Source organism: Phalaenopsis equestris, unplaced genomic scaffold (genome assembly GCF_001263595.1).
Source record: "Phalaenopsis equestris unplaced genomic scaffold, ASM126359v1 Scaffold000002, whole genome shotgun sequence".
In the NCBI taxonomy this organism is placed as follows: domain Eukaryota; kingdom Viridiplantae; phylum Streptophyta; class Magnoliopsida; order Asparagales; family Orchidaceae; genus Phalaenopsis; species Phalaenopsis equestris.
Window position 1 is genome coordinate 16,646,628 of NW_018164444.1, and position 25,100 is coordinate 16,671,727.

The 25,100-nt window shown below is 33.4% G+C and overlaps 2 protein-coding genes and 1 long non-coding RNA gene across 8 annotated transcripts; 1 reads left to right on the forward strand and 2 right to left on the reverse strand.

Moving 5' to 3' along the window:
- Positions 1-294: 294 nt before the first annotated feature.
- LOC110032421 (B3 domain-containing protein LFL1-like) lies at positions 295-5,449 on the reverse strand. Its single transcript, XM_020736089.1, has 6 exons — positions 5,304-5,449; positions 2,550-2,649; positions 2,132-2,232; positions 1,814-1,860; positions 1,652-1,728; positions 295-585 (listed from the first exon to the last, which is right to left on the reverse strand). Exons 1-6 carry the CDS (start codon positions 5,447-5,449, stop codon positions 295-297), a joined length of 762 nt encoding a protein of 253 aa, XP_020591748.1.
- Positions 5,450-7,888: 2,439 nt separating this feature from the next.
- LOC110025217 lies at positions 7,889-24,065 on the forward strand. Of its 4 annotated transcripts, none has more exons than XR_002294103.1 (4): positions 7,889-8,161; positions 8,508-9,017; positions 14,581-14,634; positions 23,824-24,065. It is a non-coding gene; the product is annotated as an uncharacterized LOC110025217 (long non-coding RNA). The 4 variants fall into 4 exon arrangements; XR_002294104.1 differs by having other exon boundaries at positions 8,508-9,010; XR_002294106.1 differs by lacking the exon at positions 23,824-24,065 and adding an exon at positions 21,239-21,627.
- Positions 9,692-20,553, reverse strand: LOC110025184 (beta-galactosidase 2-like). Of its 3 annotated transcripts, XM_020725519.1 has the most exons (19): positions 19,948-20,553; positions 19,756-19,851; positions 19,513-19,625; positions 18,928-18,994; positions 18,717-18,809; positions 18,100-18,243; positions 17,739-17,827; positions 16,630-16,735; positions 15,964-16,051; positions 15,070-15,188; positions 14,550-14,714; positions 13,206-13,375; positions 12,757-12,866; positions 12,349-12,458; positions 12,131-12,241; positions 11,742-11,843; positions 11,458-11,663; positions 10,329-10,647; positions 9,692-10,236 (listed from the first exon to the last, which is right to left on the reverse strand). In XM_020725519.1, exons 1-19 carry the CDS (start codon positions 20,131-20,133, stop codon positions 10,126-10,128), a joined length of 2,505 nt encoding a protein of 834 aa, XP_020581178.1. In that variant the 5' UTR covers positions 20,134-20,553; the 3' UTR covers positions 9,692-10,125. The 3 variants fall into 3 exon arrangements, with proteins under 3 accessions (XP_020581178.1, XP_020581169.1, XP_020581161.1); XM_020725510.1 differs by having other exon boundaries at positions 19,756-20,553; XM_020725502.1 differs by having other exon boundaries at positions 11,458-11,843; positions 19,756-20,553.
- Positions 24,066-25,100: the final 1,035 nt, after the last annotated feature.

A 25,100-nucleotide genomic window follows, 5' to 3' on the forward strand; every position in this document is an offset into this window, starting at 1 on the left:
GTCAAAATTTCTCTTTTTAGAAGCAATGAAATTAGAAACTAAACAAAGAGAGCTCATTACATAGAAAACATTAACAACCCACTTCCCTCTTATATATATATATATCTCATGAGACAAATAGTGCTCCTCTTTCACCATTATTCCTTCTCAAAGCAGCTCTTCATACAAATACAGAAACTCAGAACTAATATAAACCAAACATAACCATAACTTATTCAAATTTACACAAAAAACCTTCACCAGTTCCCTTTCCAACAACAAAAAAAAAAGAAAAAAAAAAAAAAAAAAAAAACATTAGTAGAGATCATCCAAGCTCAAGCTCTCCATGGATCCCAACTTATGAGCAGATTCAGCCGAGTTATTCTCGACTTTATCATCACCAAAACTCATCACCAAATCTGCTGAAAACGCAAAGTTCAGACCGAACGACATGTTCATCCCATCTGCTAATGGTAAATAGAGATCAGAATATCGCGCTCTAGCCACCACGATGTCTGCAACAATGGAATCAAATATTCCATCTTCCATTACTGGAAGAGAGGCGAGAGCTGGCTCCGATGTTCCTGCCTTCTTAGCTCTAATCACCTGTAATCAGTACGACGAGCTTCAGTTTCAGTAAGATAAAAACATGGAAGTTTACATGCATACCATAGAAAATATTACATAATTTGTAAATCTGTGCGGACAACCGCGAATAGGGTGGCCATGCCACCATAATTTCACTTAAATGTAACGTGATATTTCCAACCCATCGTTGTCCACATATCCTTATTATGTAGTATTTTCTGGCACACCACACACAACTCTTTTGCTTTTTTACATATCTAACACCTAAAGTTAATTTTTCATGTTTATAACACTTGAAAAATTACATTTCATTTTTAAAAAATTTTAAAAAATTGCATAAGATGACCCACAGCTTTTATGTATATATATATATATATATATATATATATATATATATTCGAGTACCTCACCTTATACTTGAGGGGAATCAAACCCCAGACCATAGGGGCCCGACTAGTACGTAGCGCGCGCGTGCACACACACATATATATACATACAAAACACTAAAGAGTTCTTACATTTACATGAAAATGTGTTTTTCACGTCTAAAAAATGGTAATAATGATATTTTTTATATGATATTAAAGATATGAGTGTTATTTGTGTTAATATGAAAGTATAGGTGTGAGATATGTAAATAAGTTTGAATTTCAACTTAGAATTGTGTGTGCTATGCACATAAATGCCCCCAAAAAGTTAGCAAAAGTGGAATTTTCGATGTGATGTTAATGATTTGAGTGTTATCACCAATGCAAATATAAAAGAATTGTGCAAGTATATATGCATGCAAATGCCCCAAGGGAAATTTACATACACACCGCATAATTCTCACGCATTTACATATCTAACTCCTTAGTTTGGTATTTACATTTATAACAGTTTGGTATTACATAAAAATCTATGCATGAAAATATGTATTTCACTTTAAATAGTTAGTGACAGTGTCAGAGATTTGAGTGATATGTATGTAAATATGAAAGTTTAGGAGCTAGAAATGTAAATATAAAGGAGTTGTATGGTTATGTTTGTAAATGCACCCAAAACTATATAAAGATGTGATTTTGATCTGAAGTTTGAGATATACATATCTGTCTTTCCCATCATCCCTGTAAAGCATGATGAAATCTCCTGATTTAAGTCCATGGCTTCTCACAAACTCACCTTAACAGCAATTTTGACAGTTTTGTTGGATCAAAATGAAAAAATAAGCTGAGCAGAATAATAATTTATATAGCTGTGTTATTACCAGTGTTCTCCAGTATGTACATTCTGCTCTTGTTGTTAGGCCAAAACCTTCAGAATAGAGAGAAAGTTAGAGTCACAAGGCATTTTACACACACAGCACACAATTCCTATGTATTTACATATGTCAACCTTAAACTTTTGTATTTGCACACATAGAACTCCTATCTTTAATATCACATCCAAAACAGCACTTTTAAAAGTGACATGCAATGTACATAAATATGAAAGTTTAAGGGTGAGAAATGTAAATACATAACAATTGTGTGGTACAAATGTAAATTTTATTGATTTTACTGATTCTGAGTGCATGGGTTCAAACCTGAACTTGAATCTCCAGACTCGAGCGGTCTCGGAGTCGGTCATCGGCAACGAAATGCCCTCTCTAGCAGTAAGGATTGGAAGATTGGCCTCTGACTCTTTCTGAAACATAGATTCATCATACCTTTTTTTCATGGAGGAATAATGTTTTGTGATATGTTGAGATTTATTCGTGGGATATTTACATACATGCCAACCATTTCCCTTTAAATTTACATATCTAACACCTAAATTTTGCTTTTTTACATAAACCGCCTTAAAAATTCCACCATTTTAGCTTTTAAATGCTTCAATGCGCCCTCTCATGCATAAGTAAAGCGGTATCTATGTAAGAATTGAAGTTTAAGTGTTAGATATGTGAATACATAGGAATTGATTGGTATGTATGTAAATCTTTCTTTACTCTTTTGGAAGCGGACCTTAGGAAGAACGATTCGTCCTAGCGAGCCGACGTCGCTGTTCCTGAGCTCCTTTTGGAGAAGGAACCTCAAACCAGTCATGGCTGGCTGCAATGGTAAACTTTATGATGTCATTTTGATACTTTTCATCACATAATCGCTGAATTTGAACTAAATTGATTAGAGCTAAGTCATGATTAGACCGAAACACATACTACATGCATGCTAAGCAAGAAGTCCGAAAATCCGGAAATTGTTTTGGACGTGTTTGCTAATTTACACACCTAAACTTTCATATCTACATGCATGTATAACACTTGAATCTTTAATATCACATCACAAATACCACTTTTACATATTTTCTAGAGTGAAGTATGCATTTCCATGCATGAGTTTATGGCAACACTATGTTCTAAATTTACATGTAAAAGTCTGTGTTAGGCATGTAAACACATAAGAATTATATCTTATGAGCTAGGGATGATTGTCACCTTCATTTTATCATAATAAGGGATGAGAATGCTTAGGTGGATGAGTGGTTTGATACACGACAAAAATGCAAAATGAATATAACAATGACAGGGTTGGTGTAGCTCCAGCGGCTAACAAGATTTGAGAGAGCCGTCTTAGATGGTTTGGTCACATAAAACGTCGACCACTGATGATCTAGTTAGGAGAGTAAATGTTTTAGAATTGACTTATGTCAAGAAAGATAAGGGTAGACGCAAAAAGTATAGGCCATATTGCATAAAACATGATCTTAATCTATTAGAATTAAATGAAAATATGACACTCAATACCACTTAGCGGGATAAAGGCATGTTGTCGTTGTTGTTGTTGTATAATAAATTTTTATTCTCATCAAATACCTGAGTTTCACTGGTGTATTATCTCCGAGTTAGTATTGGATAATATTCACTGCTATAAACCTATTCTAAAGCAATACATAAATAAAAATCAATTGCAATATATAGAACTAAGTATCACTACTTGGTTGAGGAGCATTTCCTTTGATCTCTAAAATGATGGGTTTAATAAATATTCCCCTAAAAAAAGCTTTATAATACTATTTATTATGGTCTGGTTAAATGTAGCAATTATAGTCACATGTGAAATGAAATTTGTTATTATAAAAGATTATGTTCTTAATTAATTAACTTACATGAAGATTTTAAAAGTAATCAATATTTCAAATATTTGAATTCCTTAGAGGCCATTTGGAATCCCTTTTATTTCTAATTTTTCATTTTGTAATTTTATTTTATTTTATTTTTGTTTTGATTTGAATTTAAACATGTTTTGCTATTATAGTTGTTTTTAAAGAACTCAAAAAATGTGCCTGTTAATATAAAAAATGTTCGTTATTAATGTTTGATTGTGATCGACTCCATAGTTCATAAATCTATTTATTTAAGAGGCTAAACACGAATACACTCTATTCGCTCGTGTTTAGTCTAAGAGTAGCTTGATTATGCTCTTACATACATTAACTAATGCATATACATATATGTGTACATATACTTGTATAATAATTAATATTAATTTATTTATGAGATTCCTATATTACTATTTGTATGATTATATTCAATATTTGTATTTAAATGAGGATATCAATATAGAGTCTTTGGGATATTTCAATATTTTTTACTTCTCTATTTATCATAAACATACAAATCAATTGACAAATTATAGATATACTCAAATAATGCAAAACTCATTTTTCTATAGTAACAATTAAACTAGAGGCCATTACATAAATGCTATAGCACCCACTCAAATATTAAAATTTACATAATTTACCATAAAGTTCAAACTTGTAACATTGTTCATCCAAAAAAATACACAAACATTTTCGTTAAATTACGAAATAAGTTTAAAAAAAAACAAAAAAAATACAATATTTACAATGAATTTGAATGATTATGCTCCCATCACACAACCCCAAAGTGTTTGGGCATCCATTGTTGCAATATAAAAGCTTGGTCTACAATTTCATTTCCTTCATTAATTAGGATGATGAATGTAAATCTAATTTTGTAATTCACAAAAAAAAAATGAAAATAAAACAAGATTGTAAGTTCACTAAGAGCTTGTTTGATATCTAACTCTTCCATAGCCATAAAACTAATGTTGAATAAACCTAGATCCCAAATTTTCCCTTCAAAAAAACTAAAAAATAAAAAAGGGGGGAATTTACATAAACATCACCCAATTCTTGTGTATTTACATATCCAACATATAAACTTTATTTTTTGAATTTTGACCCCCCAAATCTTTCATATCACATAAAAAATACCACTATGTTAGGGAAAAATATTATCTCAGGAGTACTGATGCATCAGTACTCCAATGTTGATGTGCCACGTATGTAATGGTCCCACTGTGATGCATACGTGACACCTCACCGTTGTAATACTGATGCATCAGTACTATTGAGGTAATATTTTTTCCTAAGCATAGGAGAGATCTCATTTATGTAAGAATTGTATAGATATGTAAATCTTTCATAAAAATAATAAATATATAAAAAAATCATAAAAAATGCAAAACATTCAACCCCAAAATACAATTAAAAAATATATTTACATAAATATCAATGATATTAACATTTTTCATTTTATTTACATATTTATAAAAATTAAACCTTTCCCTATTCCACCGCAAACTCAAAAGCAGGGCGCCCCATAAACAGAACAGAACAAAAATTACAGCAATGACACAGCAGAGTTTGAACTCATTCTTGCAATGAGCAAAAGGAGAAATGCTTATGCTTACAGGTTCTGCTGTAGCGGCAACCGGCGGAGATGGTAAGCAGAAGCGGGGGGGGGGCGGGCGGAAAAAGTGCGCTTTCGGCGACGGGCGGCGAAGCCAGCCTCGCTGCGGAGGTCGGGAGAGGCGGCGCCGCTCGGGATTCCGGCCATGGGGAGAGAGGTGGGGAGAGAGGAGGAGATCGATACTTTCATGGGCGAGCAGAGGGGATGGGGATATCTATGTGGCGGTGGGGCATAGGGGCGGCGGTGAGCTTACCGGAGGTGGCGGAGTGTCCTCTGCATGGGGAGGAGGCCAGTGAGTTGAAGGGACGTGGAGAGGGGTGGTTGGCAGGGGTATAATTGTAATTCAATGAATATTTAATGCAAATGTTGAAGTTGGGGAAATTCTTACGGAAATGAAGGATTTTGAGTTTTCAGTGTTGGGGAAGAAGACAAAAGGAAAGGGAGAAGGTAAACGATATTTAGTTTTGGTTTAGGGTCGGTTTTTTAATCAATCACATTTAAAGAATAGAGCGTAAAATAGAAGAAAGTGAGATCAAAACAAAGAATGTAAACATAATGAATGATGATATTAAATATTGATTAGCCTTTTTGGGAATGATCTAGCTATTTATATATGAGGAGGGTATGATATATGTAGCTACATGTTTGCTCCTATTTTAGTGTGAGCGTTTCAGGGTATTTTGGGTATTTTACAGTTATAGGTTTATGGTTTAGCTGTCTTCTGGCTAGGATTGCTAAGCTTGATTGGCTTCAATTAAGCAAGGATTGTTTGGTCGGCTATGTTGAGTGGATATTTTTGGCTGACTTTTGATGGACTTCGGGTTAGTAGAATTTAGCTCGGTTGGCTTGATTTTGTCTGCTGACTATCCCATTACGGCTGTCGATCCTTTGATGGACTTCGGGTTTAGGCTAGACTATCGAGCAGTGGGTGAATCACCGTAATTCGATAGGTAGCTGGTACCTTCACGAGAGTTTTTGGGATGCTCTTTAATCTTGTCATTACTGATCTTTGGCCCTAGTAGAAGAATCTTGGAGGTCATTGGTGAGGTGGTTGGCGATGCTAAACTTTTCCCTTGAATTGGGTCGTGTTGAGAGGTAGGTCGCTATCTCTTTTAAACTCAATTGGCATTGGTTTTCGGTTCAGATGGCTTGTGTTTGGTTGCTTATGATCGCCCAAACTTCCAATGATGGATCCTTTGGTCTTATAATAGATATCCATTTGGTCTCCTACAAGTGATCCCACTTAATCACACTCATTATCTCTCTGTTCGTTGGATATTCTCGAGATTTATGATGATGTGTTTTTGATGTGTAGTTTAAAATGACGTTGTAGAGAGATTTTATGAGCTCAATTTTAAGTAAATTTGTACTGTATGCACCAAAACTGACAACTCGAATCTAAAAGCAATCAAACGACCAAAGATGGTCGCCGGACAATCTAAGTGTCGGGCTTAAAGAGCATGACCCGAATAAGTCATTCAACGTCCGACTGCGCGAATGAGTCTGCCGGCATGCGATGTTGGTGAATCAAATAAGCACATCACTTATGTTCTCAACTACCTAGACTTCTTGCAAAGACGTTTGGTCACAATAAGCCGGTCGACCGGCTTTACTTCGGTAAGAGCAATTACAACGCGACCGGTAGCCTACTCTGACCGAACTAAAATATATTGACCAGCAGATAACCATCATATTCCATATAAATTATAATTCAAATATAGTATTAGATCAGTAAATTAGATGCATTAAAAAAGAGGTTCTCACATTTGTTCCCTTCTTTATGTAATTGCACAAAAAGTTATCCATAAATAGTAGGCAAGAATATTATTATTTGGAAACAATACATTTTCATGTGATTATGGTATAAGTTTCATATGAATAAAAATCAAAATTTAAGTATTAAATATAAAAAAAAAATTAGAAAATAGATATTTACATGCATATCGCATAATTCATTTACATATCTAACTCCTGAATTATGATTTTTAATATATAACCTCCAAATGTTACATATCACAAAAAAAACATTACTATTAATTAAAAAAAAGTTAAAAGAAATATTTTTATTATAAAGTGATATAAATATAAAAATTATAATTTTGGTGTTAGATATGTCAATAAATATTAATTGTGTATGTAAATCTTAAAAATGTAACAATTACATAAATACCATCTCAAACTTGCTAATTCTATTTTTCAATTCTCACTTAAATATCAAAGTTCGTGGTGAAACCTCTACTCATATTTTTTCACTTTTCTAAAATTCTAAATAATTCGATGTTTTCACGTGTAAATAGTAAATACATCTATTTGATAGTGTAAGAAAATAACCTGGATGGTTCATTTGTGAATATAAATATTTTGGATGGCCTATTCGAGCAAACATTTTTTTTGCCTGACTTAGCTCTACTTGCGGTGCTGGTTATTATTGAGTTATTTTCAGGTTATTTCTGAGTTATTTTTAATAATCTTGAAATAATTCATAAATAACCCGCGATCTTAATTTTTGAGTTAATTTTGAATTATTTTGGGATTATTAAAAAAAACCCAAAAATAATTTAAAAATAACTCAGCAATATGCGCGGTTGTTTGAGCGGGAGGAATGGAAGTTAGGGCATCATAAACACTCCGGCGACGATCCAAATTCTCCGGGCTTCCTCTTCCACATATCTCATTACTCAACCCTAGCTTTTTGATTTTTGCGAATCCTCCTCCTCAATCTTTACCTTTTTCAGAGTTCCCCAAATCCCAGAACACTTCGAAGGCGATTGCCGCGAGAGTCGCGGCGGCGAGACAGATCCATGCCAACTGCGAACTCCTTCCTTCCATCGCTGTGGATTCAGTTAAATATAGTGAAAGGTATGAACTCTTTCTTTTCTTTCTAATTTTTCTTATCGTCAACCTCTAGTTGGTTTTTTTTTTCCACGAACAATTATATTATACTTGATTTTAATTCTTGTTTAGTTGATTTTGAGAAGGTTTCGATGAATGTATTTGAATTTGGGAAGAAATTATCCAAGCATACATACGATGATATGATGCTTTTATGATTATAAATATGTAATAGAATTAAATTGTCATCATTCCCGATGGTCAAATAGGTTCAATGGGCATGGCAATTACTTTCTGTTTCTACTCGAAAGATACAATTCTTGATAAGTTTTTGAACCATCTCAAATCAAGGAAGCATTAATGACGATTTCAGATCTAGCAGAGGCGCTGAAGCCCATACAAGTGCAAATGGGATTCAAATTTCAAGAACCCAAGAATCCATTCACTACTTGGACGCTTAATTTATAACAATCAATCAAACTTTGCAGCAGTTTCAACCACACGTTAAGAACTCTGGTAAACGATTGGAGGATTTATCATGCAGCAAGTGTCCATGTACTTCAACTCAAGAAAATAAGGGTGATGAATGCAATTTTAGCCTGAATTTTCGTCAATCTACTGTACAGAAGAAATCCGCAACATAAGCAATGTCATTTATTAAATCAATGAAAATTGAGCTGCCAAGATTCAACGGAAATGGCGTCAATAACTTGATATTCAAGGCAGAGGATTATTTTGAATTCCACAACTCCCCTGAATTATGCCTACTTTTACAATTATGTGCATATATTTCCTGTTGCACACGATTCAGTTATTCAGCTCACAACTGTAATAACTGCAGGAATTACAATATATGCAATTATGCCCACTACTACAGTTAAGTGTACGTATTTCTTACTGCACATATTCCTTTAGCCATTATGTTTTGTGTTCTTTTTCTTCCTGTTTTGTCTTTACTGGTGTGATTTCTTCTTCCTCTTTCACACCTCATACTTGGCTTTTACTATATCTGGATCAAGGACTAAAGATAAAGCCGTAACAAATTTTCAAAACATTGACAGGTAAAATAAAATCTATGGCTAAAGTTAATTAGTTTTTGGCTACTCGTATCGGATTTGTTATGAAGTTAACTGCAACTTTTAGAAGAACCTCATTTAGAAAGAGTTGTTTCCTATCATGATGACTGTACTACCATAGCACATGCAATCCACATTTTTGAATATGTCGTGTTTATTCAAAATTTGCAACTTATAGTATTCCCATGATTGGCCCTTTAGAGATTTGTTTAGGGGATGTTTGTGGTCACTTTTATCTTGTTTTCTTATATTTATTTATTTTTATTGATATTTTGATTTAAATTAAAACATGTTTGATTGAGTAGTTGTTCTTAAAAACACATGAAATATTTTTTAAACGTTTTGTGTGTTTTTAAAAATAAGTTGATTTATTTAAAAAAAAAAGAGTTATAAAAATTATGCCAACCAAACATATTTTCAAAAATAAAAGAACAAAGTTGAATTTAAAACATGAAACAAAAGTGACGCCGAACTGGCCTTCATGTTCAACATATCAAGTTTTACAAGAAAGAATTTTTACAAGACTGTGATGCTTGTGCACATAATCTCTTAATACAATTTATAGACATTTTGACTGAATATATATTGGTTTTACATTATTCTCAGTACAGATCATACAAATCTTGAGTCAAAATGATCATCTAAAAAGGAAAAAAAAAACAAAAACTAATTGGATGTTGCTTCATATCATTTAAACTTCTGAAAGGACCCCTATATTTTCAGCATTTCATATCCTTATTGTATCAAACTATCATGTCTTTGCTTCTAGCTTATCTCTTAATCCATCAATGGTAGTAGTAGTGTTACTACTTTGAAGCTCAGCTTTTAAAAATCTTTACTGAATTCTCAATGTGTATAAGAGATCAAAGTGAATATCAAACCTTTCTTTCCTTTGTTTATGCAACCATGGTAGCCTTATTTACAAATGGCCTCCACCACAGAAACTTTCAATACACCCGGGCAGGGGTCTCCTCCGAAAACTTCGGAAATAACTGCCACAGAGCACGATTGCTGGCCTACACATTTCTACAAATCAAAAAACCAATCTTTGTTAGATTCTTTTGAACACCTCAATTGTTATGGAGTGTAATTATTACATAAAAATGGGAAAAATTTACCTTTACAAATACATCCTCGGATTTCTTGGCATGACAGCTTCCCAATGAGTAGTTACCACATGAACCTCGAGGATTTCCAAAACTAGCAAACTTTATGTTCGTCATCTTTTTTCCTTGCTCACAATTTAGATGGACTTTTGGATTTTTATAGTCTTTAGTTCGCCAACTAATCATCGATGGCTGCCATTCAGATACATGAGCACAAATACTTCCGACAGTTCGAGTTGCCATGGAAATATTAGATGGATCTCCACCCCACTCTTCAAACAAAACCAGTAAATTGCCTGTTGGGTTTAGCCAGGAGCGAGGAACATGATACCTGAGATTTAAGAATAGGAGGAATTGCTTAGTCTAGGCTTCATTTGCAGGGGCTTATACTTTTCTTCTGATTTTGCTTATAGAAGGTTCTTTCTCCTAACCATAGTTACAAATAAAGGTTTCGTCTTCTGAGAAAAAACCATCATCCTATTTAGCTATAGTTATTTTTTTTTTTGCTACTTTTTAGAAATTTCAGTTGTGAGAAACAAAGTTTAATAATTTAGTTTTCTAGAATATGGTGATTGTAAAAAAATTGATGTTCCAGTTTTTTAAAATGGAAAGAAGTTGATAGCTTTAAAAAATATCTACTTTCCCCAAATTAATCTTACAACATTTACAAATAGATAGACCCATCAGAATCGAACTATACTTTCCTATAAAGCTACTTTTTTAAAGACAAATTTGAAAAAAAACTATGAAAAACTATCATTCAAAGGGATATTTATTGTTAGTTTTAAGGGGAATTTACATACATACCACCCAATACCCATGTATTTACATAGTTAACACCTAAGCTTTACTTTCTACATTTATATAAAGAAAATCTTTCATATCACATAAAAAATACCACTATTTTAACCTTTAAAAAGTAAAGTATGACTTTTCATGCATAGTTAAGTTGGCATATATGTAAAAGATTTGTAGTGTTAGATTTGTAAATACATAGGAATTAAGTTGTGTATATGCATATATTTATACTTATTATTTCCCGCTTTTTCTACTGCAAAAAAAAGTTAAAAAAAGCTTTCCCAAATGAAACTTTAGTTGCATTAATGCTATTAAGATTTGTGCAAGCTTAAACATAAATTACCATTTCTGAGAGGGTTCTCCACAATTACTTAGGCACTTAGTCTCATTGAATTCTCCACGATAGTCGCACTGACTGCAATCACCAGTTGCAATATAACCAGGCCAATATCTGCCTATGCTTTGCCCATTTATCCATAGTTGCCCCTTTCCCATGCTACTCATATCGATCGCCAACGGATCATTTCCCTCTGGTGCATCGAAAAAGGCCTGTGAAAATGAGAATAAGAAAAATTTTGCTTTAAAAGTTTTTAAATGTATTTGAATTTCATTTGGAATAGTATTCACCTTGTACCATATTAATGGCTGTTTTAGAAGTGCTTCTCCCCACTCGACTGAAGAACTACCCGTGAGAGTGTGAAGATTCAGAGCTTCACCTTTCAAACCAATCTGTAAAACAGAAGTAGAAAATGCTTAGCTTCTATAATTCAAAAAAATAATAATAAAAAGACTACTGATATTAAGAGGATGAGAAAGTGTCAAAATGGTCTCCTAATTCTTTGTATTGAGCCAATTTAGTCCCAAAATTTATAAAAATGCCAATTTAGTTCCCAAACTCTTTTAATGCAGGCTAAAATAGTCCTAATTAGGGACTACTAATTTGACTCTTTTATAACATTTGAACTAAAATGACCCAATATAAATAGTCAGGATTATTTTGACATAATACGACAAACCTGATGAGTCCATTTCTGCCATGTAAGATCTCTTCGTCCTCCGTCAAGTCCATTTAACATGACCGGACCAAGAACTCCTACATTCCAAGTCTCGAAATGTTCCCCAACATTCTGCGTTCAATTTATTAAACTCTATTCTATCATTGGCCTTGAATTATAGTAAATTTTAGGTGTTTAAAAAGAAAAGTGCATCAGACAGGAGGCCAATGAAAGCTTACCGGGAGTCCAACCGATGCACTTAAGATAGAAATCGTGTTGTTACCCGCCCACAACTTCACATTTCCAGAATATGTGAGTCTTGGATCCTGCAAACCGCCATAAGCCGAGCCTGCCATGTTTTTATAAGCTTCAAAAATGAGAAAACTGTCAAAATAGTCCTGACTTTTTCATTTTAGGTACAGAGTCTGTAAAAATGCTAATTTAATCCCCAAATTTTTTTAATAAGAGCTGACCACCAATTTAAAGTGTATAGGGACAAATTCGACATTTTTATAAATTTTGGTACTAAAACGGCCCTATGTAAATAGTGAAGGGACTATTTTGGCACTTTACTCCAAATACATTCAATAATAGACCACCAATACAAATTTTGCCACCATTAGCGCTGAATGAAGAATCTGCCTAACCTGCTAGCTGCCCATTGATAAAAACGTTCAAAGAGTGACCTGCGGACATCACTGTTAGAACCGGATAGGCTCCACTTTTCGAAAAGCTTTCGTTTTCTGCTATATCAATACTGAAACGAGAGGATAACAAATATGGCTCAAAATTCCAGTTTTAAAAATACTACCCAATTCCTTTGTAATTACATATCTAACACCTACAGTCTACTTTTTAGATTTATACCACCCTATTATTTCATGTCTTCTAAAAATACCACTATTATGACTTTCAAAAAGTGAAATACACCTTGATATGCATTGGCAAGTTGACATATAAGTAAAAATTAAAGTTTAGGTGGTAGATATGTAAATACATATGAACTGAGTGCTATGTATGTAAGTCTTCCCTGAAAAAAACATTTTGATTTTGAATGTACAAATCATGTCCAAGGAATGAATTATCTGGTACTCACTTTGTCCTATACCATAGGTAATCAGTTTTATCTCTGGTCATATTAAGTTGTTCCAATAATCCCACTGTGGTGAATGATTTTTCATCATCAAAATTGATATCATCACTGTATGATAGCCATGAAAAATTTCCAACAGGATTCATGTTCATCAGTGAGGTCTGAGCTCCTACCTGTAACAACCAACATGCCATTTTTATTTCAGATTTTATTTCATGAGATGTAGAAATTTGCAAACTTGATGGCAAAGGTGATATACCATTTCGGATATGTAGTTCTGAAGAAGAAAAAAAAAACAAAAACTACATAGGAAAATTTACGAACATACCACGCAATTCTTATGTATTTACATATCTAATACCCAATTCTTATGTCATAAACCTATGCATGAAAAGGTGTATTTCACTTTTAAAAATGTAGTAATGGTAGTATTTTTGATATGCTATTAAAAATTTGAATGGCATGCATGTAAATATGGAAGTTTAGGTGTTAGATATGTGAATACACCAGAATTGTGCGGTATGTCTGTAAATGCCCCACCTTAACTATATAATAAAGAATTTAGGTTTATTTCTCTTGTATAAAATTGCAGTCAACAGTTTTGGTGCCATTAAATGTTTGTTTGGGACAGCTTTTTCACAGTTTGCCTGCCAGTCCACGTATTATGGAAAAATTATTCCATACGGATCGGACCCCGCACGCAGCTTGCGTGCAGTGTCCGATCTTGACCGTAAATCAAGTGATTTACGGTCAGGATGTATTCCCGATGTATTTCGGTAGGCCCCACCTAATTTTTTTTTTAACACCACCTAAAATTTTTTTTTTTTTATAAAAAAACAGAAATAATCCGACCGTAGATCACCGTGATCTACGGCCAGAATCAGACACCACTCTGCAGAGATGCATGCGGTGTCCGCACACAATAATTCCTCTGGTTGTTATAATTTTTGGGGCATTTATTGTACAAATCACCCAATTCTTAAGAATTTACATATCTAACCTAAACTTTACCTTTTACATTTATACCACCCAAATCTTTCATATCCAAAAAGTGACACTCCTTTTCATGTAAAAATTGAAGTTTGGGTGTTAGATATGCAAATATGTTCAAATTGAGTGATATTTAGGTAAATATTATTTTATTTTTTTGACCGTTAAAAAATTTCGAAGATGAAAAAAACTCTTTACAATCAGAATGTGGTAAAAAGTGTTTGTCTTTTTTAAATGAGAAGTAAACTATAATATCCACATCATTTTTCAAAAATTTTGTTTTCCTCCTAACAATTCTACAGTTTCTTTTAAATTATCTTTTAACAGAGAATTTTTTATATATGATTGGAGCCTCACCCTGGCAGTGTTGAAAATTGTGGTTTTGCAGTCTGGAAGGATGCTGATGGACCAAGGGGGAAGATCATAACGCATTCCATTAAAGGTAACCTTTGCATAAATTTCAGTATCATAATTGGCAAGAAAAGCTGCACAATCTCCAGAATTTGACCTGAAAACATGTGACTAATAAGTCCATGAATTAAATAGTTAGTTTATGTCCTCACATGATTGCATATCAATATTGATTCTGCACTAGTAATCTAAACTATATGCATTAACATACATGCTACACAGTTCTTATGTATTTACATATCTAACACCTAAACTTTTGCTTTTTACATTTATGACACCCAAATTTTTAGTATCACATCAAAAATATCACCATTTTAACTTTTAAAAAGTGAAAGATACCTTTTTCATGCATAAGTAAAGTGGTGTGTATGTAAAATTTAAGTTTAGGTTTTAGATATGTAAATACATAATAATTGAGTACTGTGTATGTAAATCTTCCTATTTAATAGTTAGAACATGACCATACCTCTTGCGAATTTCCCAGTGTAGTCACAACAGGGTCAGTAGAAACCAAAGCTGTTTCACTCAATTTGATTGCTTTGTGCAAGTCCTTCAAATGACCCCATTTTGGTTGTCTCAAAAGACCTGGTTCATAAAATGAAGTTAAACATCTGCACAATTATGAATAAATAATATACATACATATATATGTAACATAACGGAACACAACATAAGTACGTACATACATACACATATACATACATACATATATACATACACACACAAACATACTTACATACATATATACATACACACACAAACATACATACATATACACACAAATACATGCATGCATGCATACATACAAAATATCTATCCCTAATTGTAGAAGAGTTATGAAATCAGGAATTTGAACTTACATTGTGAACATAGTTAGAGAGCTAGAACTATAATAATTATTACTGAACTAAAAGAAAAGGGGGCATTTACATACATACCTTTTTTACATTTATACCACTCAAATATCTCATTAAAAATTCCTCCATTTTAACTTTTAAAAAGTGTAGTTCTTCTTTTCATCCATAAGTAAGCTGGCATGCAAGTAAATATTGAAGTTTAGATGTTAAATATGTAAATACATAGGAATTGTATGATATGTATGTAATCTCCCCAAAAAATATGTTGACATATATGTGCCTATGTATAGGGAAGATAAAAAAACAACAAAGCAAATAAAAATAAAGAAGAACATCTCTAAAAATGCAGACATAAAAATAATGAATAATATATATTCCTATAAATATTACACAGGTGATAATATTAATAAGATAAAATATCATAACCTAATAACTCTTAACACATTGCGTATGTACTCAATCATGTAGGTTACACCATTGGATAAGAGAATAAATTTGCTCACCAAATTCATCAATTGGGGCATCATAATCATAGCTAGTTGCTATGAACGGTCCTCCAGCTGTGCGTCCAAAGTTTGTTCCTCCATGGTACTGTATCAAAGAGGAATATATCACTTAATTCACCGATACCAATCTATATCTATATATCTATATATATATAAATTAAAAGATTGCCCATAGGCTATTGGATGAGCCTCCCAACCAATCTCATGTGCCTAATAATTCCATTCTGCACATAAGTGAGATTGAATCCGTGACCCCAATAGTCTTACAAATTCTTCCAATCAAAGATTCAAGGTAAACGACACCTTCGATACCAATATATAGACACACACACACACACAAACATACATATATATGTATATAAATACGTATATATATGGAAAATTTACATGCATATCACCCAATTCTTATATATTTACATATCAAACAGCTAAACTATAATTTTTGCATGTGTGCCTCTTTGTCTGTGCATGAAAGATGTATTCCACTTTCTAAAATTCAAAATAGTGGTATTTGGGATGGTGATGGGAAAAACTTAGGTGCGGTGCTATAACTGTAAAAAAAATAAAGTTTAAGTGTTAGATATGTGAATACATAGGAATCAGGTGGTATGTACGTAAATGCACCAAACCCACCCGATGAATCAGAAAATAAGCAGTTCTAACCATATAGTAGTTAGCATAAGAGCCTCCTTTCTGAATAAACTTTGCAATGGAAAACGCCAAGTCCTCAACAGGCCTGTGTGGCACTGGACTTCCAAATCCTGTGAACCTGCGTTTCACTGACTTAAGCTTAGTCTATCACCTGTATCTTAAACAAATCAGAATGATGGATTTGATTAGGGCTGTAATTTTTTTTATTTGTGTTTGATTATTTCTAACTTTATTATTAGTACGAGTTTGCTTAATTTCTATAAGTTTGTCTGTTTAACGAGCCAAATAAGAACAAGTATGTTCATTCGTCTTTAGCTTGATAGCAACTTATGTTTATATATGCAAAAAAATCTCTATTTTTGTGTATGTATATGTTACGCTTGTGTCTAGCCTAAGGGCAATTTTGTCTTCTGTATGTTTCAAGGGAGATATAATCTTTTATTATTGTTATTATTATTGTGGGGCATAAATAAGCTTATTATGTTTAGGGTTTGGGATATGTTTCCTACCTCTCGAATTGTAAGAATTGGGAGAGTTGGTCTATCTCTTGAACTTTAAGTGTATTTTTGTGTTCGTATTGAGTTGTTTGAATTATTTAAGCAAAATATTTATTTGCCTTAATTTATGTGGAAAAAGTGTCGAATTTAACGCCAATGATATTGGTATATTAGGGTTAGCGAATCGGGTTTGTGGGTTGGGTTTAGGTATGACTTGAAATTGAACTGATATGAAAATATTTAACTCGAACCTGACCAAAATATTAACTAGTTTAGAAAGACAAATTTGAACCCAACCCGCCTTTAACCTACAAAACCAAACCCGTATTATCCATTTAATATAAGACATAATAGCTATTCAGGTTAAATTCAGATCGATTTTGATTCAATCTTAGGTTAATTTTGAGTTAGCAGTTTGATTTCGAGTCAATTTTGTTTAGGTGGCTTAACCCGAATCCGGCTCTCATGTTTAGCTTGACAAGTTACAAAGCTCAACACAAACATAAAACTTTGAATTATTTGTTTAATAAACCCGAGTTAAACAATACTCCAGTTTAGTGATGAGCTTAGCTTAGTTACGCCCCCTAGATCTGATTATAGAAGGGAGAATATAGACATTATTACCAGCCAGTCCAAGCTTCTGTAAACATGGCGGGCTTATAAGGTTGGTTTGGACTGAAGTAATCCGCATAAAAACCATTCCAAGTGTTGATCTATCAGGAAGAAAAAGAGAGGAAAAATAATGAAGTACATGACAGAATAGAAATCCTAAACTACAAGAAATGAAAGGCTGTCATAAACATGTGAACCATAAAATAATAGAATTAAAAAGTGGCATTTACATACATACCCACCCACTTCATATGTATTTACATATCTAACGCCTAAAGTTTAGGTGTCAAATACGTAAATACAAATGAATTAAGTGGTATGTATGTAAAACTGAAAATGTAATTAGAACAAAGAAGGCATGTGAACTGCTTACAATAGGATCAGGAGCATCATCTTCTTTGCACATGATCCATGGAACCCCTGTGTCCAATCCTGTAGCCATCTGTGCAGCCCACCCCGCATAGGCTTTTGCTGGCCCGCCTTGATCCCATTCTAGCGGCCCAAACTCATTCTCAATCTACATAATTTTGGACCAAAAAATAAGAAATCTATTAAATCAAAGTTCTATTAATGAATTTTATATTTACGAAAATTCTTATGCATTTACAATCATTTAAACTTTTATATTTGCATTTATAACACTTATATGTCATGAAACTGTGCATGTAATTATAAAAGTTTAGCTATTTGATGTGTAAATACGTAAGAATTGTGCCATATGTATGCAAATGACTCATATTATAATTATTAGTTTATTACATATCTAATTCGTAAACTTTAATATAAACATGTGCTACTCTATTTATGTATGAAAATATATATTTCAAAGTGATATTTTTGATTAGATACGAACGAACTGGCTGGTATAAATGTAAAAAAGAAAAGATTAGGTGTTAGATATGTAAATATATAAGAATTTAGTTGTATTTGTGTAAATGCCCTTTATTATTATTACATAAAAATGATAGAATACTATAAGTTTGAAGATACCTGTGAGAGAATGATGGGGCCACCCTGCCACTCGAACAGCCCTTCAGCCTTCATCATCGACACAATTTTTGCGGTGAAATTTTGCATCGCAGCCTATTTTCTATATATATATATATATAAAAGTTTAATTTTGGAATAAAGCAATTGAGTGAGAGTAAAGGAAAGCTGCATTGCTTGAAGAGAAAGGAACCTAACAAAAGCTGAATCTGACCTTGAAAGGCTCGTTATCAGTTCGAAATTTGATCCCAGGAACATATTTTAGCCATACCGGAAATCCCCTTTTACACCCAAAATCAAAATAAATAAATAAATAAATTAATTAAATAAATAAAAACAACTGGCTTTTATATGCAAAACCTAACTTTTATTTTGAAATAGAGAAAAAATAAATCAACATATTTTGGATTGGGGGTGCCAACAAGTTGACTCATATGGTAAACTGTGAGCTCGAGCTCGGCTTGTATTGGTAGCAACCGAGCTAGTGCAAGAGCTCGAACTCGAACCTCAATTTGGTGGCCGGAGGAGGATGAGGAGGCAATGGGACCTCATCGGAAAATACAACAAAATGATCGGTGATAGGCTAATCGAGTCGGCTCACGAGTGAATGAGTTGAGTTTAGACGAGCTCGAGCTCGTTTAATTAATAAGCTCAAGTTCGAGCTTGAGCTTGTGACTCGACAGGCCTGGCTGGTGACCTCGTTAATTAGCCAAGTTCGAGCCGGTTTGCCATCCGGCTTGGCTCATTTGCCCCCCATTTTGGATGAGTCTCAAATTGTTGTTTTGCTTAGAAATCTTACCCAAAGTTCCACTCAGCGCAAATGTAGGGGCCAATTCGGAGGTTCACATAGAGACCAGCCTGATGAACTAGTTTTATAAATCGAACCAGATCATATCTGTCCTCAAAATAATACTGCAAAAATTATCGAAGTAAGAGAATTCATATGTATGAAAAGATGTATTTTGTTTAAATAAATTAATATCAATGATGATTTTATTAATATTATTTGAAGATAAATGTGTTATGATGGAAACGCTGAAACCTGTCCAGGAGAAGGCTCATGGCGGTTCCAGAAGACATAGGTTTGTATAACGTCCAACCCTCCATCTCTAGCCTTCCCTATAAGATCCCCCCACATCTGATACATCACCACAGACATTATTAGTGAAAAAGAGCCAAAACTGGGGAAGTAAAAGAAGCCATTTTTGTCCTGTAAGAACAGTTTTAAGCTCACCTCTGGAGTGCTTCTCGGGTAGTGAATGGAGCCGGAAAAGAGAATTCTTCTTTGCCCGTTTATGATTATGGCCTTGTGGTCGTAGGCAACAGCGGCGGCGGCCGGGGTCAGCAGTGACAGAAGAACTCCGGCAATCGCCACTGTCACCGCAGGAAAGATCCCAGGCAATCGCCGCTTGGAACCCATTGCCGAGTTCTCTGTTTTCTTTGTCCTTCTTCTTCTTCTCAAGTCAGAAAGGAAGGCTGGATCGAGAGAGCTAGAGACAAAGGGGCGAAGTAATATTTCGACAGTGGGGCCTGGATTGAGAAAAAGCGTGGCGTGGGATTTTGGTATAAAGCTGTAGAACGGTCTAAAAATTATTTTTTTATTCTATAATTAGTGCTGCATTTGCAAATATATCACTAGGTGTATTAGCGAGTCTTGTTAGCTGGAGCGTGACTTGTTAATGACCGCCTCGTTAGTTGAGAGCTCAATCACAAGCTCAAACCCAAGTTTGAGGCTTGATTCATTGGCTAGCAAGTTGGCTCAACCTGTTCGATTTTGGTCATGTCAATGTATTCTACGCTTAGCTGCCATGACACTTTTTCTCTCCCGTTATTGATCACTTAGATGACTGTTTTTGGGTGAATTCTCATTATAATTTCATTTGAGCTTGCAAGCTAGCTTATAAGTCCGTCGTTAGTATTTTGAGTCGAGCTTGAGCTCATCATTTGAGCTTGAGCTTATATTTTGATAGAAGAGCCAAGCTTGTAGGCATGACGAGCTCGACTTAATTTGTTTACAACCCTATATACCACATAAATTTTATACATTAATATATGAATTTTTATATTTCTATACATAGCAATTACATATTTAATATTATATAAAATGTTATTATTTTTGTTGCATTTCAAAAAATTCATGGCGGTAGAGTGATAAATTATTGTTTTAGCATTGCACGAAGATCTAACACAAACAAATAATAGAAGTGTAATATGAGAAAGCAAAAAGAGTTTTACATGCATAAGCCCCGAAAGGTAAAAATCACGGGGCTCAGCCTATTCAAAGTAATCGACTATAAACATGTGTATAGAGATACTTAGTTTTCTCACAACTGTGAGAGTATGATTACAATCTTACATCAGATATAACACTTGTCCATATACAATTTATAGAAACTTAAGAAGTTCCAAGAGGAATCATCGTATTTTGAATACGATGATTGCGTAGTGGCCCCTGGATCTTCAACATAGTGTTATATATTATGGTCGTATTTCATATCTGATGTTAGCAAGCTGGTTTGCTGAAGGTGGTAAACATGAGTGGTCGGCGGTGGTGACGCCAAATGACGTGCGGTGGTTGACGGCTATAAAATTTGGAAGGTATCACTAGGTCATCAATATAATGCAACACATTATGACCGTATTTGAGATACATTGTTAGCAACAAGCGGTCTCTGACAACAAAGATCAGGGATGACTGAGTGTGGTTGACAACGGCTGATGGGCGGTGTTCAATTGTAGTTTACGGTCATAGAGGCTAGAAGATCTTATTAAGTCTTCAGCCCATAACAGACCTTAGAATTCCTTATCTTCTCTCCTTTTTAATTGAATAGAGTGTTTATAGCCTCTAGGATATCAGCATTTTGGTCTTTTGGTGAATAACATTTCCAGTCATCTAATCAAATGATCCATATTGATCCCCCTTGATCACGTTTTTTTTTAAATAATTTGAGTGTTTCGTCGAGACGTTCTATTTGAATATAAATATGTCAAATTTGGAGTCCATTTGACCATTCATTTGACGATACAAAATTTCCAAAATTATTTTTATCACTTGATCTTTGCTTGATTGGATTCAGATCGAACCAATTTTAGTATCATTGGGTTAGTCTTATCGGGACAATTAGTTTGAATATAACCTTATTGAAATAAAGGCCCTAAATGATCTTGAAATTAAATCTAAACTAATTTTCAGTAAAAAAATATCTTAAGATTTGTGTCAAATGATAATATTTTTATATGAGCTATCAATTATTAATATTTTTTGCATGCATGAATTTATAACAATAAAATATTTTTTTTTGTTAATAATATTTTAATAATATTGTAAATATAAATATTAATATAAAAAAATATAAAATTTGTGTGATATCTACATAAATTTTCCTGGTAATCACTTTCATATATTTATATTTTCACTACCTGTGATATTATATATGTTTTGTAGTGCAAACCAGCCCTGCATGTGCGTGGGACTCCACAGTTAGTTTAATTAAAATTAATGTTCTGTTTTATAAAAAATCGATTGAAAAGGATTTATAAGTCATTATATTGTAATGATCCTTCGTCCATGTTTTGAATTTTTAAATGATTGTCGATAACTTTCGGTAGCTAGAATGGTTTTAGCATGTGCAGACTATATTACTTTCTTATATGGAATAATAATAATAATAAAATGCTCTGGAGTCTGCTTTCGAATCAACTGATAAGCTTTATACATTAGGTTTTTTTTTAGTCATGGTTGTTTTGCTTTGTCATTTAGAAACTAGAAAATAGGAGCAAATTTAAGATTATTGTGTGTTTGTTTGTTAAAAATTGACCTGACTTTGTTTATTCAGCTCTAAAAATCATGATTTAAGTCGACCTGATAAATTTTTAGTTTTTTGTTTGGGTTAGGAATTTAAACTTAGTTATTTTTTTGAGTCGGGTTCTAGTTGACACTTAAATTGAAATGAGCTAAAAGTCCTGCTGACCCTAAAATTGATCCGAGATTGACTCGAAATTGAGCCAAATTTGACCTGAATAGCTATTATGCCTTATTTTAAATAGGTTATATGGGTTAAGGTTTAGATTAGCGGGTTGAAGGCTTGTTGGTTCAAGTTGGACTTTGTAACCCTTATGCTATTCAAATTTGAGTCAAACGGATTCTGGTTGAGTTAATTTCAAATTAGACGCAAACCTGACCTGCAAACTTGATTTGACACCCTTGTGTGAGAATATATGTGATGCTAGAGGTGATTTAGAAAACACTAGCAAATAAGCTAGTTGGCTTGGTCAAATCTTCAGATAGGAATATATCAGACATGGATCATTAACTGGTATGAAAACATGAACAATAGAGGGTGTCGAAAGTTGCAAAATGTTGAAAAGGAAAGTGATTTTCTTTTTCGAAATCAGGCAATAGAAAATAGTTCACTTTGTCATTCTTTTGATGGAATAGGAAAAAAAAAAACTATGGGTACCGAGGCTCGCGTACCTCAAGAAAACTTGATTTGGATGAATGGGGAAGATGATAGGATGACATATTATACCGAGGCTCGCGTACCTCATGCTCTATGAAGACACCATTCTCTTGACGCTCTACCCAAGGATGATTGTTAATAACAAGATAGCACTGGTGATGAGGAGCACGCATAGAGCGCTCATAATAATAATAAAATTTGATTTGTGCTAGAAGATTTGCAGTATTAGAACGATTAATTAATATTTTAGTATTATTTGAAAATTTAACATGTACTCACATAATTAAAGTGAGAGGTAGAAATGCTAGAAATTTTTACGTGGAAAATTAAAAAAAAGAACAACTACGGGACATAGCCCAACCAAAAATAATCAACTATAACTTGATAAGTACAGGTACAAGTCTTGTCCCACAAGCGGGAATGAGTTGCACGGTTACATTGTTCATATGCGGGAACTTTAATACTCCATCTTCGAAATGCGTCGCTACGTAGTATTTAGGATGCCAGGCTGCTTCTCAACTGCTCAGTGGCGTAGGCCGTTACTCCGCATAGTGTTCCCTTACTCCATGATGTTGGTCGTTACTCTGAACAATGCTTCATTATTATACTATGTTAGTCGTTGTTCAATAATGTGCTTCGTTATTCTGCAGTGTTGGTCTTGTTCAACAATGTGTTTCGGTACTCTGCAACATATGTCGGGATTTCGCGACAGTGGCCGACAGTGGTAGGAGCAGAAAATGTTTTCCGGATCTTTAGTCCTTTATGGTGTCACAATTGAATGATCTTGGGTTCGTTGGATTCGTCTCATTGAGACACTCAATTTAATTATAAGCTTGTCAAATTTGGATTCCGTTTGACTTTTCAATTGAGCACTAGAAACTCCCAAACATAATTTAACAGCTTGATCTTGTTTTAATTTGACTCTAATTGGACCCACTTTGGTGTCGTTGTGTTCGTTTCGTCGAGCTGGTCAGTTTGACTATAAGTTTATTGAAATCAGAGTTCTAAATAATTTTTAATTGAAATTTGAACATTACTAGTTCAAAAATTATCCTAAGATTCATGCCACGACTCGAGATCCATGTTGGATAATGAAAAATTGTTAATAATTTATTAAAAATATTAATATTTTTTAAAAGAATTATGCTAAATTTAATCATTACGAAAATATAACTAATCATTGATTGTCACAAGTCTATGCTTTTACGGCTTACATGCAAATTCAAAGGCCCAACAATCCAAGAATAAAATACCAAGAAGACGATAATGGATTGATGCTTGCATCATGAAAGCAACTCAAATGAAGTCGCGTCTAGATCTAAATGCCTCGGCAAGTGTCCAAAGATAGTGCACGACTGTTTTTGTGTTAGTTTACTAATTAATTTATATGATTATCATTAGTGTTGTTATTTTGAAAAATGGTTAGTATCATGACTAAAAAAGTATACTATTTTGATATCTTTTTCATTTGAATTAAATAGCACCCATACCATAATGATCAACATTTATGAACTCGTACTGGTTTAATATATATTTGGTATGGAAATTATTGATTGAATGAACATAAATACAATTAATACATTAATAAGAAATTAATTATTTCTATCTAAACTAAATACTTATTTTTTTCATGATATTATTTTATTTTATAAAAAGATGATCTTATATTGCTATTTGTAGCTTCCATGTATATTTGAAGCTCAAGTCTCTTCTTTAATGACTATTACGTGTCTTGACCAAAGGAATGAGAGATATTATGTTCGCTTTGCTTTGTACATCCCTCCCAATCCTTCCAAATGACTAATAAGTGATTTATAAGCTAGTACTTCTTTTATAGCCTTTTACTGCTTATCTCATGCTATTACTATATTCCTTAGCATGAATTATGAACCCTTTCTCAAAGTTCATTAGATAATTTTTGATCTTT

Excerpts from the sequence above, each read along its gene's own strand:
- LOC110032421 (XM_020736089.1), bottom strand. The coding sequence starts at position 5,449 with ATGGCCGGAATCCCGAGCGGCGCCGCCTCTCCCGACCTCCGCAGCGAG. Across the intron at positions 2,650-5,303 it reads TTGCCGCTACAGCAGAACCT|TTTACCATTGCAGCCAGCCA; the intron begins GTAAGCATAAGC and ends GACATCATAAAG. Across the intron at positions 2,233-2,549 it reads GACGAATCGTTCTTCCTAAG|AAAGAGTCAGAGGCCAATCT; the intron begins GTCCGCTTCCAA and ends TCTATGTTTCAG.
- LOC110025184 (XM_020725502.1), bottom strand. The coding sequence starts at position 20,133 with ATGGGTTCCAAGCGGCGATTGCCTGGGATCTTTCCTGCGGTGACAGTG. Across the intron at positions 14,715-15,069 it reads CACTGGGAAATTCGCAAGAG|TCACATGTTTTCAGGTCAAA; the intron begins GTATGGTCATGT and ends TGGACTTATTAG. Across the intron at positions 13,376-14,549 it reads CAATTTTCAACACTGCCAGG|GTAGGAGCTCAGACCTCACT; the intron begins GTGAGGCTCCAA and ends TGGTTGTTACAG.